The sequence below is a fragment of the Oreochromis aureus genome, linkage group 6 (assembly GCF_013358895.1).
Source record: "Oreochromis aureus strain Israel breed Guangdong linkage group 6, ZZ_aureus, whole genome shotgun sequence".
In the NCBI taxonomy this organism is placed as follows: domain Eukaryota; kingdom Metazoa; phylum Chordata; class Actinopteri; order Cichliformes; family Cichlidae; genus Oreochromis; species Oreochromis aureus.
Window position 1 is genome coordinate 33,037,643 of NC_052947.1, and position 20,988 is coordinate 33,058,630.

Below are 20,988 nucleotides of genomic sequence, written 5' to 3' on the forward strand. Positions count from 1 at the left end.
TTTTATAACATCCCATTCTAAATCAGTCCCGTGTTTACAGCTGTGACAGTTTCCACTCTTCTGGGAAGGCTTTCCACATAATTTCAGATTGTGTCTGTGGAAAGTTTTGCATATTCATCCAGAAGAGAATGTGTAAGGTCAAGCATCTCTGTTCTAGTTCATCCCAGAGGTGTGTGATAGAGCTGAGGTCAGGGCTCTATGCAGGCCAATCAAGTTCCACCAAGCTCATTCAGCCCTGCTTTTATGATCCTTGCTTTGTGCAGTGGGGCACAGTCATGCTGCAACAGAAAAGGGGCTTCCACAGTGTATTCCCACAAAGTTAAAAGCATATAATTATCACCAAAAAAATTAAGCTCATGCAATAAGATTTCCTTTCATTGGATCTAACAGGCCCAGACCGAACCTGAGAAAACTATGATTAAGAGGTATGACTTAATACTTTTATCCATATAGTGCATTACCAACTTCACTCTCAGAGTGCAAGGTTACTTCGACCCATCCCATCCCATGTGGCCAATCCCTTAGACTGCAGTCATCTCTGAGCCAAAGCTCATTTAAAATGGGCTGAGGCGAAGTGAAAAACTGTTCTGTGATCCAACAAATCAAAATGAGAAATTCCTTTTGAGAAACATGGATGCTGCCTTCAGCTTGCATTAATGTCTATGGAATTGGCAGCTTTTACTTCTGGAAAGACATCATTGCTGAAAGGGATATACAAGTTTTAGAGCAACATATGCCTTCATCCGGTCGCCTTCTTCAAGGAAGGTCGTTCACATTTCAGCAACAATGCTAAAATACATTCATGACAACAGCATGGCCTCCCAGTAGAAGAGTCCAGTCGCTGCCTACAGTCCAGATCTTTCACCAAATGAAAATTTTGGAGAATCATGGGAGGATATGTGTGAAAATTTTTTCTTAAAATGGTGTTTCTCAGGTTAAACATTTATCGTTTTTTACTGTGATTTTATGAAATTTTCAAATCACTGCATTCTTTGTTTTTTTCCATATTTTCCATTGAATTTCGTCTTTTTCAGAATCTGGATTGTGTAAAGCATCATGAAACGAGTGGTTAAGGACATTTTTTCTTTGTTTTTTAAATCAGTAGGCACTATTTAATAAAACTTAATAAAATTAAATTAAAAACCACACTTTTGCCACATAGTTATTTATTAAATAAAGCAAATATTTTAACACATACAGTGATTGAAAGATTGTGAATAATTGTAACAATTCACCTTTAATGCGCCCCATACAAAGACAGGAAAAGCAATGGACTTTATGTTCACATGACTTCTTGGATTGTCTCCTGAAGTAGGGAAACAAAAAAAATCCCATCTCCTTCAACACATTCCTTATAAACAGAAACAGGAGTAGCTGCAGATATGCTGTAGTTTGACTTTGTGGAATCAGACACTGACACAATTAACAGCCCTTACATTAGTTATAGCTTTTGAGGCACTACTCTAGTATAGACCAAACACACCTTCAGTGACCTCACTCAATGCACACACACACGCGCGCACAGACACACACACAGACACACACAGACACACACACACACACACACTTGGTGCAAATTCAGGTAGTTAAAATTATTCGACCACTTCACAGATCGTTTAAAAGATATATTTTTAGGACTGATTTTAAAAAAGTGAGCTCTACAAATTAAATGGATGAAAATTACTTAAAAACAAAGTACATTCAACCGTGCTGATGATAATTTTAAGAATGATCGTTAAAACTAAGCGGGTTAAAAATCTAAAAACATAACCGACAATGACATCAACACTGTGTCAATAAGTTAAGGATACTTACAAAATTAACATACCATTTCTACACCTATACGGGGACATGTAGTGTGTGACCTCATGGACAAAAACAGTGCACAACAGAAAATAAATGTTCTCTGTGGAGGAAGAAGAGTAAAGGGATGCTGCAGATTAAGGTCTTAGCGGGTTTTTGGACTTTTTGGATCTATAATAAACCCTTTAAGCTGGAGCAGTCCATACTGATAAGCACACTGATTCACCAAAATATTCAAAGCAGGATTTTGCACTCAGTGGACTAGCAGAGAAACCGAAGAGCCAGGCCCAGCTGAGAACTGTATGGACTCTGTCCGGGTCCATGCTCTTAAACCTGAGAGTCCGTGGACGAGTAAAACAGACTCTGGGGCCATGTTTGCCGTTTTATTAGTGAGCAGTCTGAGCTGGAGCTTCACCCTGCTCCTTCTGCTCTCTCTTCTTCATTGCTTCAATCACTGCCATCTCCTTGGCCTCTTTCTTCTGGTTCCTGGCTTCAAACTGCAGCCTGTTAACAAGAAAAGACCGATTAGTAAACAAAGGATGAAGATACAGATTTATAAATATAGAAAATGAAGACTCAGAGAAGCAACGAGTCCCCGACCTGTTTTCAATGATCCTTTGGACGATGTCATCAGTAGTAAGATTGTTCCCACTATCAATAGCCCTGAATATCCCCCTCTTCTTTGGTTCCTGAGGGGAAAAAAAAAAACCCATAACTGATCAGAATAAAGCAACTAGCAGATATTTTGCTCCATAAGGCCACTTCAGGCCAGTTAATGGTTTAAATCCAAAGTGAAGCACCTATCATTCATCGAATCTAACGATTGTGGCGGACTCATGATTTGATCTGGGAGTGTCTTTGACCATGGAAAGTCCTGAATAGATCATCTTTGAAGAAGTGAATCAGATCAGGATATTTTCCCAAAGTTTTCCTTCCTTAACATGTAGCTCACAGCAGGAAATAGCCAGCTTCAGATTGATTTATGGGAAAAGTGTTTGGTTTAGATGAGGCAGCTGCCTGCGCAGGGTGTGCACTGCACATGACACTCACAAGCCTGGAATCTACCGCACAAATTGCTGTGGTATTTGCTCATAGCTGCAAAGGTTAAAGTCCATTCAATGTCTGACCTGGCTGTGTCTGATATTTGCATTTCCACAAGCACCTTTTGTTTGGTGACGTCTATAAAAGTCCAGGGCTGTAGTTGACGTGTGAAAACAGATCAAGACAAAGTGATTTTTATGCTCATCTTTAGCTTTGAGCACACAACTCTTAATGGATGGATAGATCAAATCCCTTTCTCCTGCTTAAATGGATTTGGGCAGCAGCAGTATAAGCAGAAGTGCTAAGACCTTCCTCTCCCCGGCCATTTCCTCCAGCTCTCCAGGGAGAACAGAGGTGTTCCCAATTCAGCTGAGAGACATACTGTAATCTCTCCATCATGTTCTGGGTGTGTACCTCACCTAAGAGGTATCCAGCACTTACTGGTCAGATGTCTGAACCATCTCAGCTCTTTTCAGTGTTGAGGGGTAGCAGCTCTACTAAGTGCCTCCTGAGTGACTCAGCCTGGCTCTAAGGGAGAGCTGAGACACCCTGCAGAAGAATTTTTGCTGCTTGTCTCTGTGATATACTCACTGCCCATATTGCTCAAGGATTATCTATGACTAACCTCAAATTCTGTTGTTGTTTTTCTGTCTGTTGCCACATGTGCTTTTCCAGAAAATGTGAGAAAGGAAAAAAGAATAATCGTAAGGGATGGAGGCTTTGTGGAGACTCTGGATTTAACTAGAGTACTTCCCATCAGGCTGCCTGCCTGCTATCACCAAACCACTTAAAAAAAGGACGTAACTGGATTGTCAGTGAATCCTTGTGTATCTGTGACATAATAGCTCCACAGTGTTTATTAACAGTGTACTCACAGCGTAGGGATCCACCCCATCCTTGTCTGGAAGTACCTCCGTCTTCCCGTGACACACTAGGTCCACCTGCACATTCAAACACACTCGATTAAACTATGACAAAATACAGAAACATCCTTTTACCTCCTTATTTTTTTGTATATAAACAGCTCCTATATAAATCAAATTTATCTGAAACTCAGTGATCACATACAAGGCTATCAAACTGATTTCTATACACATTTTTGAAATGATAATGTTAACCACTTCAGCATGTTTAACACATCTCAGACCACCAGGGGGCGCCACACATTTACAACTCACCTTAAAATGATCCAGCAGGTCTTTGCCTACTGCATAGGGAGCACCAATCACCACCTCTGACACATACTGCAGACGCACAGAGACCAGGGAGAGGAAAAGTTATTAAATTATTAACCTTATAATGGCAGTATCACATCTGTGCATTTCTGCTTACACGCCACAGTTTAACCAAAGACCTTTTACAGGAGACCTCAAAGGTCAGCATGCTTCTACAGCTCAGTGAACAACCTCTGGTAAAAACTGATGACAGAGCGGAGCGACTTAATGCTTTTATAGACTGTGTAACGTTCTCGTAGGTAACACAAACACATGATGCAGAAGGGGCACAGAGACTTATTGTTCCTGACTGATAGCTGATCAGGAGGAATGAAGAGCGCTTAGCCAAGTTCAGTCTGTGATTATCCGGGGCAGAAAAAACATCTCGCTGTTATGAACATTTCCCTTGTGTGAACTCACCCGGCAGGCGAGGACGCTCAGGGTCCTCTCGTGGATGTTCATGATCGGATAGTTCTTCCCCTTGTAGCGATTCACTTCCTGAAGAAGAGGACGAGATCAGTGATTACCTCGATGTTCTTCCTTTTCAAATATTTATCTCAGATACGGATGTGAAAGTAGTTTGACAAGTAGCTTAGAAATGCAGCAATACCAGCAAAACTGCACATTTACACATTTCTTATGCTGCCTCTAAATGTAACAATGAAAAGAGCTGACTGCTGTTCCCGAGTTTGATCAACAAAACAAAACAAAAAAAGAAAAAAACTGTACTGATTCTATTTGAAGCCCAGCAGGGAGGTGGGATATTGTGATCTGGAGAATATTATGACATGTGGATATGCAAGTTTCATTGCTTGATACTTGTCTGCCTGTGGATGTCTCCATAACATTTATTAATTTATTCAACAATGCAAGGCACCAATCTGTGAAATACAAAGTTACATGCATTTCATTGGTGCAACTTCTATGGGTCACAGTCAACAACATATTGTGTAGGAAAATGAAAAATATCACTTGTGGCATACTTTTTAAAAAGTGACTTTACTTTGTAGGATTACAGATTTCCAGTTACTAAACAAGTCAAATCCAAGGTCAGAATAGAGGTCAAAAGTTCTAATAGAGATAATAAGATGTGAAATTTTACAGCAAAAATTTATTCATGATTCAATTTATTTATACGACCACAATTTCTTCAAAATTGGATGAAATGTTTGGAAAGAGTGGCCCTCTGAAAATGAGCAGCCACCTCTATTTTGCGCCAATTTTACCAAAATCCAGGGATCAAAATGCACTTTTGTCAATCCTGGTCTTAAATAAGAACCCTTATTAATATAACTGACTCAGCCAACAGTTACAAGGCTCATTTTCACTTTCAATTCCCCCAAAAAGTTTGACTACAGTCATTAAGGACTTTAGTTTCCATTATTTCTATTTAATTGTGAGCTGCTCTTAATTTAACTTGTTCCAAATGTTTCTCCTGAAAGCTGCTGATGCAGCAGGGAGGAATGGATTTTTCAATCTTGAGATGTACCTGGTCAAAGTGTAGACCTACGATGACATACGGCCGCTCTGCCTGTTTATAGACCATCTCTAAGAAGTCAACATGGCCAATGTCTGCAGAGATGCTGTTGTCAAGGTAATAGCTGCAACAACATGTTCACCACAGAAATCTCTTTGTTCATAACTCAGCTCTGTTTTGTTTTTTTTGTTTTTTCATGTGATAAGGATACGGAAGAGGTCGAATGCTCCAGCCACATAGATGATGGTGTCTTCGGGCTGAGGCTCCTTTCCTGAGGCGAACTGGATGATTTTCTGGGACGTCTGCAGGAACTGAGAAACTCCTGTCCAGGGACTGTGGCCTTTAGGACCCTTAAAGATGACATATAAACAGCACTGAACTCCTCTGACACATTCCTATCGTCAGGATGATGAGCTAAGCCTTTGAATAAATATCACAAACCCTTGAGAGTAAAAGTAAATGACATTTACCTTTCCAAAGTTGTCCGTATGCTGCTGGTAATCTGGGTTATCCTGCAGAGAGGAAAAGATTAGGCTGACAATAAAATAAACAACAGCTATCCACACACCAAAGAGAACAACGTAAACTCACTATGTTGCTGTGGTGGGCTTTGGTCATGAGAAGCATACGACCCACAAGGTCAGTGGTGGAGACGCCCTGAGTGCGCTTACATTCCCGGTAACGGCCTGCTCGCTTCACCTCTTCATATGTGTCCTTGCCGTCTACCGTCAGCGTGATGTCATCTGGGAAACATAAACATAAACATCACATCCTGAAGCCTGCCCACATCATGTACTCTGGTTGAGTGATATGCTAAAATTTATGTCCATCATAAGTCCATTAGCCATCAGCTAACGACATATGTGGAGGTGTGAAAGTGCAACAGTTCTCATATCTGTTTGAGATAAAAATGGACAAAACCAGCAAGACGACCTAAAGTTTAAGCAGCAAGCACATTAAGGATGCCCTGCAGCCTCTACATGAACAAACTGGTGGAGATGGCACATAAAAGATGGTGTAGCTCTGATTTCACGAGTGCCTTAACCCTGCACTGCACGACCCAGTCACTCAGGAGGACTCCCAGCGACAATTTGTAACAACAAAAGTTTTAGGCAGTGAGATTTAAACGGACTCACCTCCATGAACACAGAAGTCACAGTTATATTTGTCCAAAGTCTCCAGGGTGGTGACGTATGGTGCTCCTTCCACTATCTCATCCACCCACTTGATTGCACGCACCATCTTGTAGCGCTCCTCCTGAGTGAAGACTGGAGGTCCCTTGTGCTTGGAGATCTCAGCTTTAAATGGGGTTTTAGGTAAATAAATGGTTATTAATGAAAAATGTAGATCACAAAGTTACATTTATATTTTATTTCAACCAACGCTTTTCCAGTGAGGAAATCTTAAACATCAACATTAAACAGCTGATTACCACTAATCAAAGGTCTGCCTCTGATGTTCACAGCTAAAGCAGGAAAAATCTGTCAAAGATTAGCTCAGTGTTTAATCAATGAGCAACATTTTTATTTACTTTTACCATAAAATTTTATTGATTATAATTTAGAGATAAAGTGTTACTGGATGTGACTGAACAGACTAAAGTCTTTCCATAGAAAATCAGCCCCGCCTGACGCCCTCAGAATCAGCTATTAGACAAAGCTCTGAAATACAAATATCATTCGAGTTATACAGTCTTTAAAACGGCCTTATTTTTCCAGCATTTAGATCCCTTATAACTTCCTAAACAGTAGAGCTATCCGGATCAGATTTCCAGGCTTGGAAAACATATTTAAGCTCAAATACCTTTTCACCAGCTCGAACTGTCGTAAGCTAAAGCTAAAATCTTGTTTTTGTTAAAAATGATATCTGTGATCAACTTTGAGCATCACTATCATGAGACATGGCATATGTTTGATCTGTTTTCAGGTAATTCACTGCCAGATCCAAAAAATTTTTTAAAGTGCCTTTTAGGTACGTTTGAAGGGTCATATGATCATGTGGGATAGGTGGCTGGTCAAAATAATAAAAATAGCATGTAATATAATTTTCACATATATTTTGATACCAGGCTCATCCTACAGCCATGGTTCCTTCTGCTTTTTTTTAAAATTATTATAATAACATCAAATGAGATTCGAACAATTCAAACCATGATACAGCTGAGTGAATGACAATTTTTCCATTGAATGACCGACCGTTTAGTCAGGAATTAATATTTAATCACTGTATCAGGGTTAAAAAAGGGTCTGTACTTGTGGTCTTACCATCTGTATGGACGCCCACTATGAGGTAATCTCCCATGGCTTTGGCCTGCCGCAGCTGGTTGGAGTGACCGTAGTGCACCATGTCATAACTGTGGAGATGGAAAGAGGCGACACGTCATCACAGTGGAATACAATGGATACATTAAGTGCTCAAACAAATGAATAAAAGCGCAAGTGTGGCCTTGGTAACCAGCGCACTGCAGCTTTAGGCTTTTCGCCTGAAGCCCTGCAGGCTCACAGCATCATTGTCTTTTAAAACAACCTTTCACGACCTTGTCATTTCTTCTCGTTTTATTTTGGTGACCTTGCACAGCAGGGTCCAGACAGTGTCTTTAAATCACATGGCCTATATCCATTTAAAAACAAATTGACGGACAGTCGTGGTGAGCAAAAATGCTAAAGGTTACCGGGAGAAAGGTTAGGATTACAGACACAAAGTCTACGATATTCCAGTGTTTATTTGCTTTCTACTATTTGGCAACTTGTGCAGTTAATGTTCTGTATAGACTTGCCTTTTAAATAGGAAGTAAATGTGAGCCCTCTTTCTCTATTGCGCCACAGTCAAAGTCTCTGCTGATAGTGAAAGGCATAACCAGATTGTGAAACAAAGAGTCAATAACTATGTTTATAAAGCAAACATCCATGATGTTTTAGTAGTTATATTTTAACTTTTGGTCAGGAGAAATAAATAAATCCTCAGTATATCATAACTCAAACTGATGAAACAAATCATGAAAACAGCCACTGCTGTCATTAAAAGAGTACACCAGTCCAGTTTCAGTGGACGTACACAGACTTCTAATGCCCTACAGCAGCGGTCCCCAACCCCCGGTCCACAAGAGTTGAGGCTCGGTTGTGAAATTTATGGTTTTCAGGGTTTTAATCATTATTTTTTTTAGCGTTTTTATCGTTAACTCGGTTTCCCTGGGTCTTTTCTCGTGTGTTATGAATAAATCCTCTTTTTTTTTGATACCGGTACTGGTTTTATTTTGTTGTATTTATCCGCGACACCTTAAAGGCCGGTCCGTGCAAATATTGTCGGACATAAACCGGTCCGTGGCGCAAAAAAGGTTGGGGACTGCTGCCCTACAGATCAAAACCCCAGGTCACACTCTTTCATCCTCTGCTGAAAAATTTTTAAAACTCCAGTATTCCCCAAAATGCCACTTATGACCTTGAACAGGCCCACAAAAAAAAGATTTCATCTTTCCAAAGTGGTCCATTTGCCCCCATCTCACCCTATCCCAGCATCCTCCTCAGTCACATCAACTCTTAGCATGTCTTTCTTCACTACATCCATCTGTGATCTTCCTCTCTTCCTCCTCCCTTTATTAATAAACTAAACTGGCTAAAAAGGGTCATTAAAGCTTTTAAACAAAGTCCTGCGTGCTGCAGGTATCACTGCTGGGAAAAAAAAAGAGGTGGGTGGCTGCTGTCAACTTTTTTACAAAGTTTACAAGAAATATGACAGATTTATCATTTTGACAGTTGTAGGATTCTGGCAAACTAAACAAATTGTCTTCACACAGAGATCTTTCATTTCAGCTGCTTATTAATTCAGTTTTGCCCTAAATGTGGCAAACAAACTCCAGGTGAATGGAAGCTCTTTCAACAGAGCACTTTGCTTCACCTTTAACTCTTTGCACCTTAGAAGCATACTTTGAGTAACCCTTGACGCTCTTTTGTATGTCATATTTTTGGCCTGCTTATAGAACAAAATGACTGTGGATGTGGAATCAGATCGTGTCTATGGAGATCATCAAAACACAGCTTTACTGATATATACTGAGGTGTCAAAACTCGTCATTAAGGTACAGACTAAGATTAAAAGTTAAAAACTAAGACTAAAGGTATTAAAAGTACGCGTTTTATGAAGAACTTCTGTTGGCATTTTATCATTTTAACATGAAAATACAGACTGTAAGGAAAAGCTACTCAGCATGCTTCTTCAGCTTCCATTTAAACTAACATTTTTACTTAATGACAACTGAATCTGAGCCTCCACCCAGCTGTCATCAGGTGAGAGGACAGGGTAAACCCTGGTCAGGCCGCCCGTCCGTCACTGGGCCAACACACATGGACAACATTTGAATCCTGAGCTCCTGTTCTCTCATATTTCACCTGTCATTGCATATTTTTTGTGTCTCAGGACATCCACAGGCCCTGCACACCACTCCAACACGCCTCTTTTGCAATACAGCGAACAAAGTGTACACTAGATATTTATAACCACCACATGACTGACTGCCTGAGTGAGTCCAGGAGAGAATTTACACATCACAAATGGGGACTCAGCTCTCTGTCCAGCCACAGCAAGGATCCAGGCATTTTCCCCACAGCATGCGCTTGTGGCAGAAGAGTTTGAAATCACAACAATGACAGAGATACGCTTGTTTGTTTTAAGAAATAAGTCCCATCTGTTGCCGGCAGTGTAAATAACTACGCGTCCCTGAGTAAATATACGTTCAAAGCAGCACTCGCCGTTACTCAGTCAATCGAATCAGAAAATGAACAAACAGTTCTGTCAGACGTGCAGGTGCTCGTGACGGGATTCCTAATGGGATAAAGGTGCACGTGTAAAAGAAGGATGACTAATGCTCACTGGGACAGCAGCAAAAAAAAGAAAAAAAAGGGGATATTTTAACATCTGTGCAGGCAACACAACTCCTCACAGGTGTTGTGTCTGAGGTTCCTCTGACCTTTAAATAATCAGTTTCACTTCTGTCCAGGCAGTTTAATATATGGGCGTAGGTTTACTTACATTTTCTGTAAGGAAAGTGTGCACCAGTAGGTTTTGAATATGAACGTGGCACCTGTTTATTCTAATGGTAAAGCCAGTTATTTTATTTAAACCCCTGGACTTTGTGACTGGCAGAAAACTGGACACAAATGAAGCTGTGATGAAAAACTGTTGGAAAGGCAGTGAAGAAACGTTTTCTAAGACAGATACAGATCTGCTGCAAGAAGGACAGATGCAGGAAACCTTTCACACCTCGTGCAACATCTCTGTACAATGCAACACATCTGTGGAGCAGAGAATCATCTGTTTGCTACTTTTAACACTTTATTTCAAGCTTCCTCGGTCACTACACTTTACACTGTTACACTGAGCCGCTTTTAAAATGACTTTTTTAAATTAAGTCATTACATATTTAAGATAAGCTAAGATATACTTATTTATTACTATTTATCATCCACAGTGAAAGAAGTTCAGGTGGTTGAGGCATCTAACCAGGATACTTTCCGGACACATCCAGGGTACTCTGGGCATGTCGTGCCTAAGGAAAGCTCCAGCTCAGTCCCGGGACACACTGGAGAGATTATGTCGCTCGGGTGACTCAGTAGTACATCGCTTTGTCCCCAGATGAGCTGGAGGAGATGGACAGGGAGAGCGAGGTCTGAACATCTCTGCTGAGACTGCTGCTTCCCCCATGACCCAAAACCAGATATAGGAAGGAAGGACAGACAGACAGATAGATATGGATGGGATGGATGCTTTATTGATCCCAAACGTTGAGAAATCACTGTGTCACAGCATCCAAACAATTAAACATGCCTTTAAAAGGACAACTTAAAGAAAGTAGAATAACTCAATAACTGCTGCTGTAACTAAGACATAATAAATAATATCCTAGTGCAGTTATTATCAAAGTATTGTCAGTGAATATACTACAGGTGGGCAAATAAACATGTTTAACATCATCATAAATTGCTTGTGATTAAATATTAACAATCAAACAAAACCACTGTCGTCATTTGATTTGGAAGATATCCTGTCATTAACTTTTAGTAACAATCACGAGTCAACATCAGTACCAGAGATGTCATTGAAGGAAGAAGATTTTCAGGTTTCAAACTGGGTGAAACATTTTAAACTTTTGTACAGGCTCTGAGTGCTTTTACTTATTAATCAATCGGCTTTGTACGTTTTTACTGGGGTACAACAAATTTATGTGTTTAAATTGTGTGTGTCCCTCTTGTAAACTTTACCTATACTTCCATACATAAACAAATACTTCTTCTGTGAACTTAAACGCAGCTCGAGTTCCAAACTTATGAAGGTATGTGTGTCTTATGAAAAGGTAAGAGAGCAGCAGGCATACGCCAGCAACACTCCCAGGACCGAATCATATATGTGAACGTATATTGCAATATGTAGTTTTACTATAAAAGAATCGTGCGTTGAGTTAAATACAGTAGTGTTATGAAAAGAAGAAGAGAAGGAGATCATGAGAAAGACAGGCACCGAGAAATCCCGTCCGAGCAGAGGAGAGCAACAGGAAGGAAACAACACTAAATTATACACAATACTGCTAATTATTATTTTTTTTTTAAAGTTAGATATTTTAAGTATAGAGGCTACTTTTCATTTTACAACACAATCCACATCTCCATAATGATTAACAGCTATTCTGCATGTGTGTTATCACCGGAGAAGAAAAACTGTGGGCTCAAAGGTCTAACGCTCACGAACACCGCCCAGCTTTGCTGAATGGAGCTCCACACAACTCAAGCTTATCAGTGAAACACGGGGTCCTTAATAAACGCTTAATAACATTATTGACAACACAACATTCACCTCTGTTGAACTTCTAGCGCAGTTTAAACACTGCGCATTTCATCATGTAACGTTGGCTATAAGTAATACGCTATTTAAGCTGGTTATCGTAGTAACAGATAAGCCCCGGTGCTCAGTTACTAACTGCTAAGCGGCTAGTTAGCAATAGCATGCTAAGCCTCCTGTTCCCCTGCTGTTGATTGCATAACAATGGCGTATCAGACCAATAAACTGTGGAGAAGATTTTAATGAGTCGACGCCAAGAATAACAAATGGAAGCGGGTACACACACTCACCAGCCATCACACCACAACCGGACCACCCGCTTCCTTTTCTCCGGGCTGCACGCCGAGGATCCCGGTTTCGTGCAGTCGGCTTCTTCCCGGGGCTCGCTGGTAGCGTGGTGACCGTTTCTGATCATCTCTGTGGGCTCAGCGGAAACAGCACAGCGGCAAACAAGTAAAAACGAGAGATGACCTAAGTTTAGGAGTATCTGAATCGTTAAAGAACACTTCAAATGAAGTCCTCCTGTGCGCCGCCAGTTTTCTAAATCAGACTCACACTGAACCGGGTGCCGGGCAACGCCTCTAGCACCACGTCACATTGAACCGCTGACGTGCTGATTGCGCCAGGTCACGTGTTCAGCATACCTTTCTGCCGTCGGCAGTAACAAGTACCGCTGTGTGAAAAGCCAACGGCGCCCACGTTAGATAAGTGATAATACACATTTAATTAACATGGTGTTCTAGTTGGAAAACTCAGATATGATGTATTCCATCCAAAATTTCAATGTAAACTGCTATATTACATACATTTAAATATTGGCTGGAATATACTCAACATACTTCAATTACTGTATTCTTCTCGTTTTGCCTTATCTAAGTTGTGTTGAGCTAAGAGGTAGCATATACCATCAATTTAAAACTACAAAACAGAGTATTTCTGAAATCTCTGTTAGTAAAACTTGATTATCTGGTTTTTAATCAAACAAATGGTAGAAGAAAGAAAATTCATTGCATCGTGATTTATTTTCTCACAAATACATCTTTGCGTGTGAGAGAGTGAGAGAGAAAAAAATACAGCAAAAACCAATGAGGCTTCACATTCAGGTTTAGCACTGGTTTCAGTTTTAGGAATGCCGATACTAGCTTATCAAAGACAGCCTGCACTTTTTTCCTTAATAATGTGTAACACTATACCAAACATGATGAGACACTTGACACTAAAGGACCTTCCTGAGACAAAATAACAGACACAATGACTCTGGCTGCTGTTTCCAATCACTTAAGCAAACAGTAATTTAACTCAAAACTCAGCTTACCTTCCTACACTGCTGTAAAAAACAAAAAACAATCACACAAAAGTTTAAACGTAAACAAATGTAATACAGTAGCGGCTGTACTAACCAGCCTGCATTCCTGAGGAAGGATTACAGCAAAGTCAAGGGCAGCACACAATAATTAAGTAAGGCCAACATAAACCTTTAAAATAAACATCAACACAAAGATGCCATGTTTTTAAAAAAAGGGAAGTCCTGAACATATGAAAAACAAATACTACAAAAATATATTCTACTATAATCAGTACATGTGTAAAAGGTAGAAAAGCATAATTCAAAATGGACTTTTGCTTAAGCTGCTGTTGTTATCTGCCACTCATGTTCTTCTGATGATACAGTATTTATGAAGTACTCTACCCTCAGATATCCATGTTTTAATACATCATGCTCATACTACACCAGCAGAGCGTAAATTTGACACTGTAGAGCCCAACCGATACAGGAATACGAGCGACACCAATATTTGGTGATATTATTTCCCCTTTCAGACACATAAAACAAAGACTTTCCTAACATTTGCCATTCTTTATGAAGTCTTACTAGGATAATATTTAAAAATAATTCTTTTTTGTTCCAGTAAGCCTTGAATTACTTGTTTACCCCCCACCTTTACCCAGATCAGCTGGCTGTGTTTGTGGCAAATGCAGATACTGATATTGGTGATATCAGTCAGGCTCTAAGAAGCACCTGTTACCAGTCTGGTAAAAACACCTGAAATGGAGTCAAAAGTGATCTATTCCCAAAAAACCAAACAAAAAACTAAACCAAAGCAAACCAAACCCCTACAGGACCTCATTTTTTGACACATTTTAAGATCTTTCTTGTCAGTTTTTGTAAAAAAAAATTAAAAATTAAAAAAAATTACATCATAGCCACACTGAGCTAAAATTTGGCTCTATCTAACCCAGCTGGCTTAGCTGCCATGAACACAGAAACATAACAAACAGCAGCTGCTTAACAAAACCCTGCTGTGAGCCCAGGTATCACTCTAAGTGTACGCTGTACAACACGACAGTTCAGTGCAATGTGCCATTTTCCTAATGGCAAATACACAATCCTACAAAACAGCACCTCAGAAGCTTCAAGTCCAACTTTCCATCATCACAGGACTGAAACTTGAATCTCTTGATGGGATAAATCGCTGGCAGTGACCAAAAAGTCCACAATTTTCTGTCAGTCACGCAACTTTTTTCTTCTTCTTCTGCCTTCCTTTGCCGTACCCTCGTCCGAACCAGCCGCCCTGCACAGATGTGGGTTTCTGCTCCTCGGGGTCATCTGAGCCGTCATTTTGATCATCGGGGGGCGCTATGACCTCCCGAGAGTGGCTTTGCACCTCTTCAAGCTGCAGAGGGGTAGCCAGAGCGAAGATGGGATCGTCTCCCCTGATAAAACACAATGAGGGGAACTCAGGGCAGTGGACAATTTGGCTAAATGGTTTTCTTTGTAATTTTCTATCTGTCTATCTCAATTACAGATTTTATATCAATAAGCCAATATTATTTACATTATCTGTGTCGGATGGACGTTATCATCCTACCTGTTATATGCAGGAATCTGAAGGTTCAGCTCCTCCATGAGGAGTCTCATGACGTCGTCACACTTGCCGTGAATTTTCAGCACAGCCAGATCATCTTTTGGTGTCCACTGAAACAAAAACGCCAGCGCATAATGAGCCACTGAGCATTCAGAACTTTACGCACAACTCATCTATTTATCTGCATGTTCTTCACCTATACTGAAAAAATTAAATGTACCTGAAGGTTGACAATGTAGAGTTTGGGCCTTTTGCTTGCTGGTCTGTTCATGCACCACAGATTAGTGTATTTCTTCAGCACCTGAAAAAACGAGACGCAGAGCACAAAGGGAAACCACTTGTCAAAACAGAGGTTCCTTTAAAAAGTTACTAAAGCCATATAGCTGGAATTTAACTGTCTTACTACTTGATTTCTGCTTCGTTCACACAGTAAAATGAATCCCTCTTCACAAATGCAATTACATCAATAAATATCTGGGTTTTTTATATTGTACATATGTTTAGACGATATTATAATGTTTAAGGTAAACTTTAACTTATTTACTGGTCCACTGCATGAAAACCAGAACCAGGAGTTAGCTGTCCATGTAAAGAGTACAATTAAAGTACTGTGTTGTTAAACATGAAGTCAATATTGCCATTATTACAACTCAAATGTAGTTTAAATTAACTCGCCGTGGTAACTGATAAGTTCTTCATATGGTTTATCTGCATTTACCTGAAATACAACTGCTAATGAGAGCTGTTGGATAAAGTAAAGAATTACCCTGCAAGTGAAATAAAAGAAAATTGAGTTGGCAGGACAAGGGGAACCCTTTGTCTAAGGAGCTTGGAAAGAAAAGCATCTGGACTTCTTTAAGTTGCTTGAAGACGTTTCACCTCTCATCCGAGAAGCTTCTTCAGAGTCCCAGATTTGAGCCCTGTGGGAGTGTGGGAACCCTTCTTTGCATCATAACATGATTAAAAAAAACTACTAACTGAATAATAACAGAGGCTGTGACCTTTTGAATGCTCTAGGATCATTAATAACCAGGAGACACCAAAGGTGCACATGACTGAGTTACTGGGGAAATCTACACCGCAGCTCTGCTCTAGTCTGCATGCCAAGTATCCTTTGGCAAGATGCATCCATCAGAGTATGAATGCGTGTGAATGTTAGACAGAAAGCACTTACGGAGAAAAAGCTTAGACAAAATTGCTTGTGCGAATGGGTGTGAATGGGTAAATATGACAAGTTGTGTAAAGCACTTTGAGTACTGTGATAGAGTAGAAAAGCGCTATATAAGAACCAATTCACCATTACTGCAAACCCCTGTGAAACCCTACAGTGTAAACCTGATGATGTAGCTTTCTCGAAATGTAACTACAGGTCTGGACAATGCAGCTCGCAACTACTGTGATCTGTTCATTACCGTCAATCCCTCCTTTTTTCACCACAGTTTTTTGTTTTAGTCCAACAAAAACTGACCAACAAAGAGTGGAGACCCAGGAGGGAAAATAGACCCAGCATTTTATTTGTTTCTATTGGCTGGCACAGCATACGTAGGTTACGTCGCAGGCTCTACAAAGATTCCCTGCAGAAGTCCAAATCAGGCCTTAGGGTATGTCTTCGCTTTACTGTGGGCTCAAATCGTGTTTGGACAGCTCAGTTTTTACGCAATCTCGATGTCTGTTCTTGAGGGCACATGCTGTTTAACTGGTATAAAACTGTACAATGTATGCAACCTAACCCAGATTACATGTACAGACTCAGACAGCTTTATAAATCCTACCTTCAGACTGGAGCCTAAACAGAGTATAACATCCGCCATCTTGGCAGCTTCTGTCGCTCCCCTCCAGTTGAGAGGCTGCTCGAGGGTCCCACGTTCCCCGAAGTGCACTATGGTGTCTCTCAGTTCGCTGCCACAGTGGCTGCATTTCCGTCCCGTCCCATGGCGGTGTAGTGACGTCCGCTCGGTCACATCAAATAAACGCACGTACTCCCTGACCGGGGAGCAGGACGTGCACACCTAGCGACAGAAAGGAAACCCAGCGTTTCAGAGCAGCTTACATTCTCTGAATAAAGAGTTTGAGGCCAGTAAGGAATGTACTGTAATGTTTACCAAATCACGTTTTACATTTAATCCTGCTGCACACACATCTAATGTTAGGGCTGCAGGTAATAATGTCAACCTCTTTCTTCTTCTTCTACTATTTCAACTTTCACTGTTCACTCATCTATGCATGCCTTACACTGCTGATGCAATTCACTTCTACATTTCAAATTTCTTTATTCAATTACTCAATTCAGAGACCTTTACTAATCCCAAGCCTGGAAAATTTAAAGGATAAGAGCAGTCAGAGATTGCATAACTTTGCCTGAGGCTGAAAATTCCCTCCACACCATGAATGAATCAAGTCCCTGGATCCAGGAAAGATATCTGGATCGGGATTAGTTTGCCATATCTTTCTCAATAACATCAAGACGACATCTCACAGTAATTTTGGCCGCTCTCACATTGGTCTGCAATCCTTTTTAAAAACATATTTACTTAATATCTGGATCACCTGTAACAGTTAGTCATTTAGCCTGAGCTCTTGTAATATTCTCACGCAAATCCCTCCATTTGCATAAAAATATTTGGTCAGGACTGCACAGACACTAAATAACGAGGCAGCCAGTGATAGGAGCACCCAAGTGACATTAAACGGGCCTATGTGCAGAGTCGAGCAGCAATTTAAGCAGCGTGTGTGACGGCTGTTAAAAAGCAACATTAACCTCCAGCGCTTTTAAGACATGATGCACCTGAGAAATATTTTTGGATGAGAAACAAACACGTCTGGATCTGTAGGGGTTTAGGTTTAGATGCTGTTTTTAGAAACATCACAGCAAATTCTTTCCAGGCTTTCTACAAAGTCTAAGGACTGAGGATGCGTGGTTCTTACCTCAATAAACATGTTTCCATGGAGTTCAGAGAGGGCATGTCTGGGCAGACCGCTACGCAGGTGAAGTCCATCGCAGTTCTGAGACACAACGTGCTTAACCTTTACACAGAGCAAACAAAGACAGAACATGAAGCACTGCCTTTAAATGTGATGTGAGCACAGATGCTACAAGGAGGAGACGCAGCACCGGGGTAAACCGAGGTAATATTCTGTAATGCTAAAGATGGACGCTGTCCTGTCCTTATCAATGCCAGAGCAGGAAACACAAATAACCAATCATGTTTCAGGTGTGTGTCACATATGCTTGTTATCATAGTAAAGTTCTGGTAAGTGTAGCTATTGTTTTTCTTGGCTAACCGTATTAAAATCCTTCTAGAAGTAAGTCTTGTGATTTTGGAACATCTTGGAAGTTATTATGAAGCTTCTGTCTGAATGAATAACTGGAAAAAGTAAATAACGTTTTTAACTTAAAGCTTTCTTTTAATTATTGGATTTAACTGATGAGTCTTTAGATGCTGTTTTTAATGTCGCAGTAACCATTGAAACTGAAGTTACAAATCTCTAATCACTCATTTAAATGGAAAATATTCAATATTCAAATTCAAAATATGTTCCTGGAGGACTTTGGTGTGACATACCAGCTTTTCCTTATGAAGCATCTTAATGCACATGTGCGTGAGCGTCGGCTCCGCTTTACTCAGGTCTGATGAGCTGTTCGTAAAGAAACGCAGAGATAAATCAAACAGAATGCACTAGGGGAGAGTAATACATATATTTCATGTCACAGTAAACACTCTGTATCTCACCTAATGGCCCGACCCTTCTGTAGCTGCGTCCATACCCCGTTAGGGCCCCTGTAGTCAGGGATAGAAGCTGCCTGAAATTATAGACGATGTCAGTTTTGTGAAAGTTTAAAAAGGAAAAGGAAGGCGAAAATGAAGAGGAAGAGTTTAACATACCGTGCTGATACCAGCTCCAGTGTAAACCACCAGGTGACTGGCTTGTTTGACTGCCACAGCGAGCTGCCTGACTTTATTTTTCAGCTCATCAACACCATCAAATACCTGAAAAAGACATTAGGGATGTACTAAAGACCATTAGAGCTTCAAAAATAATCAGAAAAAGATTGAGGGTTTGTCTGGAGGGTGGGTCAGGGAGTGACGGTGACGATGGTTTGCATCTGATTTTTTTAAACCATGACAAAATAATGTAAAATGATCACTGAAGGGAGGAAGTCCGAAGCAAAAGAAGCAGTTTTAATTTTTAAAATCATGCAGTAAACTACTGTACGTTTCACTCTGAAGCCTCGCTGCCCTCTCACAGCAGAAAGAGCAGGAGGACACTGTCACCCAACCATGATCTTTAATGAAAGTTTTTTAAACACCACAAATGCTTCTAAGAGAGGAAGAAAACACAGGATGTTTTAACAAGTAATGTCGCCCACCCTGTTTTAGCCTACTAGGAATAACCCTTGAAGCTCTTTTCTGAACAGAGTGGTTTTTACCATATTTTAGGCCTGCTTATAGAACAAAATGACTGGGTTTCCATCAGAAATTCGTGAGGGTGGTCTCTCTATGCAGCTGACCTTCATAAACTATTCTAGTGGTCATCAAACTCAAATCAGAGTATATTGGTACTGAGGTGTCAATACATGTCATTAAGGGTACAGGGGAGCTTGTCAAATGTCGTCTTTACGGGGAAAAGAGTTAAACCACGCCTGGTTCAGCTCCTCAGTTCATACTTTGGCTAAGTCTAGGATTAAAAACCAACAAAAACAGCAGCTAACATTTATTCTGGGCTCTTTGAGAGATACTGCTTCTGGTTGTATGTGTGGGTGTGTTAACTCTTATTGATAATAAATGGGTAGATGTTGAGTCCTCATACTGCTCCTCCATGAGCAGTCCATGAGGACTGGTAGCTCAGGAGGCCAGTGGTTGACTCTGGCTCCTCAAGTCTGCATTTTGACTTATCCTTAGGCAAGACACTGAAGCCCGAATTGAGCCTGCTGCATCCATCAGACTGGGAGTGCATGTGTGAATGTTAAAAAGGTGCTTAGGTGTAAGAAATGAATGTGTGTGATTGGGTGAATGAAGCTGTTAGTGCCCATTTAGAGCAGAACAGCACTGTATAAGTACCAGTGCATTTAACAGAATGGGTTTAGTCCTTTTGTATTTATTAGACTTTGTGCATAAAGAGGGACTACCATTCAACCTCTCTGAGTCTTCACACAATCAACCCAGAAACCTGCTGCCTCCACTTCTGTTCTCAAGTTGTCCCTCTAGCTGACAAACCAATCTTAGCAGGCCAGATCCAGCCTCTCTGGGCCGGAGTCTCACCTCTTCCTGCTTCCTCTTGAGCACATTTCTGCGGACTTGTCTTTTGCAGAGCTCCTCCACAGTGTCTCTGTGGAGCAGCAGAGCAGCGGCCTCCTCCTCTGACCGCTCAGACTCCGGTTTTTTCAGGACCCGCCCGACCTGCGGGAGGAGGACAGAGGAACCGGGTAAGCCTCACAATGCACACAGCAAACATGAGCTAGTCTAGCCTGCTAGCTGTAAATGTGCATCTGTTTTTCCCCCTCTCACCAGTCTGAAGACCTCCCTCTCGCTCTCTCGCTGTAGTATTTTAGCTTTGCTCAAAGCTTTCCTCTGCGCCCGGGAAGAAACACCGGCGTCCTGCTCTTCCGCCATCCTGTTTTCAATCAGCTGACGAGAAGACGTCTATTCAAAACAAAGCTCATAGCACCAGACACAGCCGGAAGCGGAAGTTAAAAAAGAAACCGGGTGAGAGCCGGGAACACCGCCCCCTGCTGCTGGGAGTCTGTATTTTCCCTCAG

At 40.9% G+C, this 20,988-nt stretch overlaps 2 protein-coding genes and 1 long non-coding RNA gene across 3 annotated transcripts; 1 reads left to right on the forward strand and 2 right to left on the reverse strand.

The window, feature by feature from the left end:
• Positions 1 to 1,149: 1,149 nt before the first annotated feature.
• pcyt2 (phosphate cytidylyltransferase 2, ethanolamine) lies at positions 1,150 to 12,949 on the reverse strand. Its single transcript, XM_031753265.2, has 12 exons — positions 12,654 to 12,949; positions 7,800 to 7,888; positions 6,672 to 6,833; positions 6,127 to 6,278; positions 6,006 to 6,047; positions 5,747 to 5,885; positions 5,548 to 5,630; positions 4,479 to 4,556; positions 4,023 to 4,088; positions 3,720 to 3,785; positions 2,404 to 2,492; positions 1,150 to 2,307 (listed from the first exon to the last, which is right to left on the reverse strand). Exons 1-12 carry the CDS (start codon positions 12,776 to 12,778, stop codon positions 2,190 to 2,192), a joined length of 1,209 nt encoding a protein of 402 aa, XP_031609125.1. The 5' UTR covers positions 12,779 to 12,949; the 3' UTR covers positions 1,150 to 2,189.
• A 417-nt stretch (positions 12,950 to 13,366) lies between these two features.
• On the reverse strand, positions 13,367 to 20,949 carry sirt7 (sirtuin 7). The gene is made up of 10 exons (XM_031752703.2): positions 20,738 to 20,949; positions 20,492 to 20,629; positions 19,115 to 19,219; positions 18,962 to 19,032; positions 18,794 to 18,866; positions 18,156 to 18,254; positions 17,003 to 17,239; positions 15,451 to 15,531; positions 15,234 to 15,340; positions 13,367 to 15,078 (listed from the first exon to the last, which is right to left on the reverse strand). Exons 1-10 carry the CDS (start codon positions 20,840 to 20,842, stop codon positions 14,874 to 14,876), a joined length of 1,221 nt encoding a protein of 406 aa, XP_031608563.1. The 5' UTR covers positions 20,843 to 20,949; the 3' UTR covers positions 13,367 to 14,873.
• LOC120440594 lies at positions 18,266 to 20,877 on the forward strand. Its single transcript, XR_005613364.1, has 3 exons — positions 18,266 to 18,356; positions 20,541 to 20,655; positions 20,741 to 20,877. It is a non-coding gene; the product is annotated as an uncharacterized LOC120440594 (long non-coding RNA).
• Positions 20,950 to 20,988: the final 39 nt, after the last annotated feature.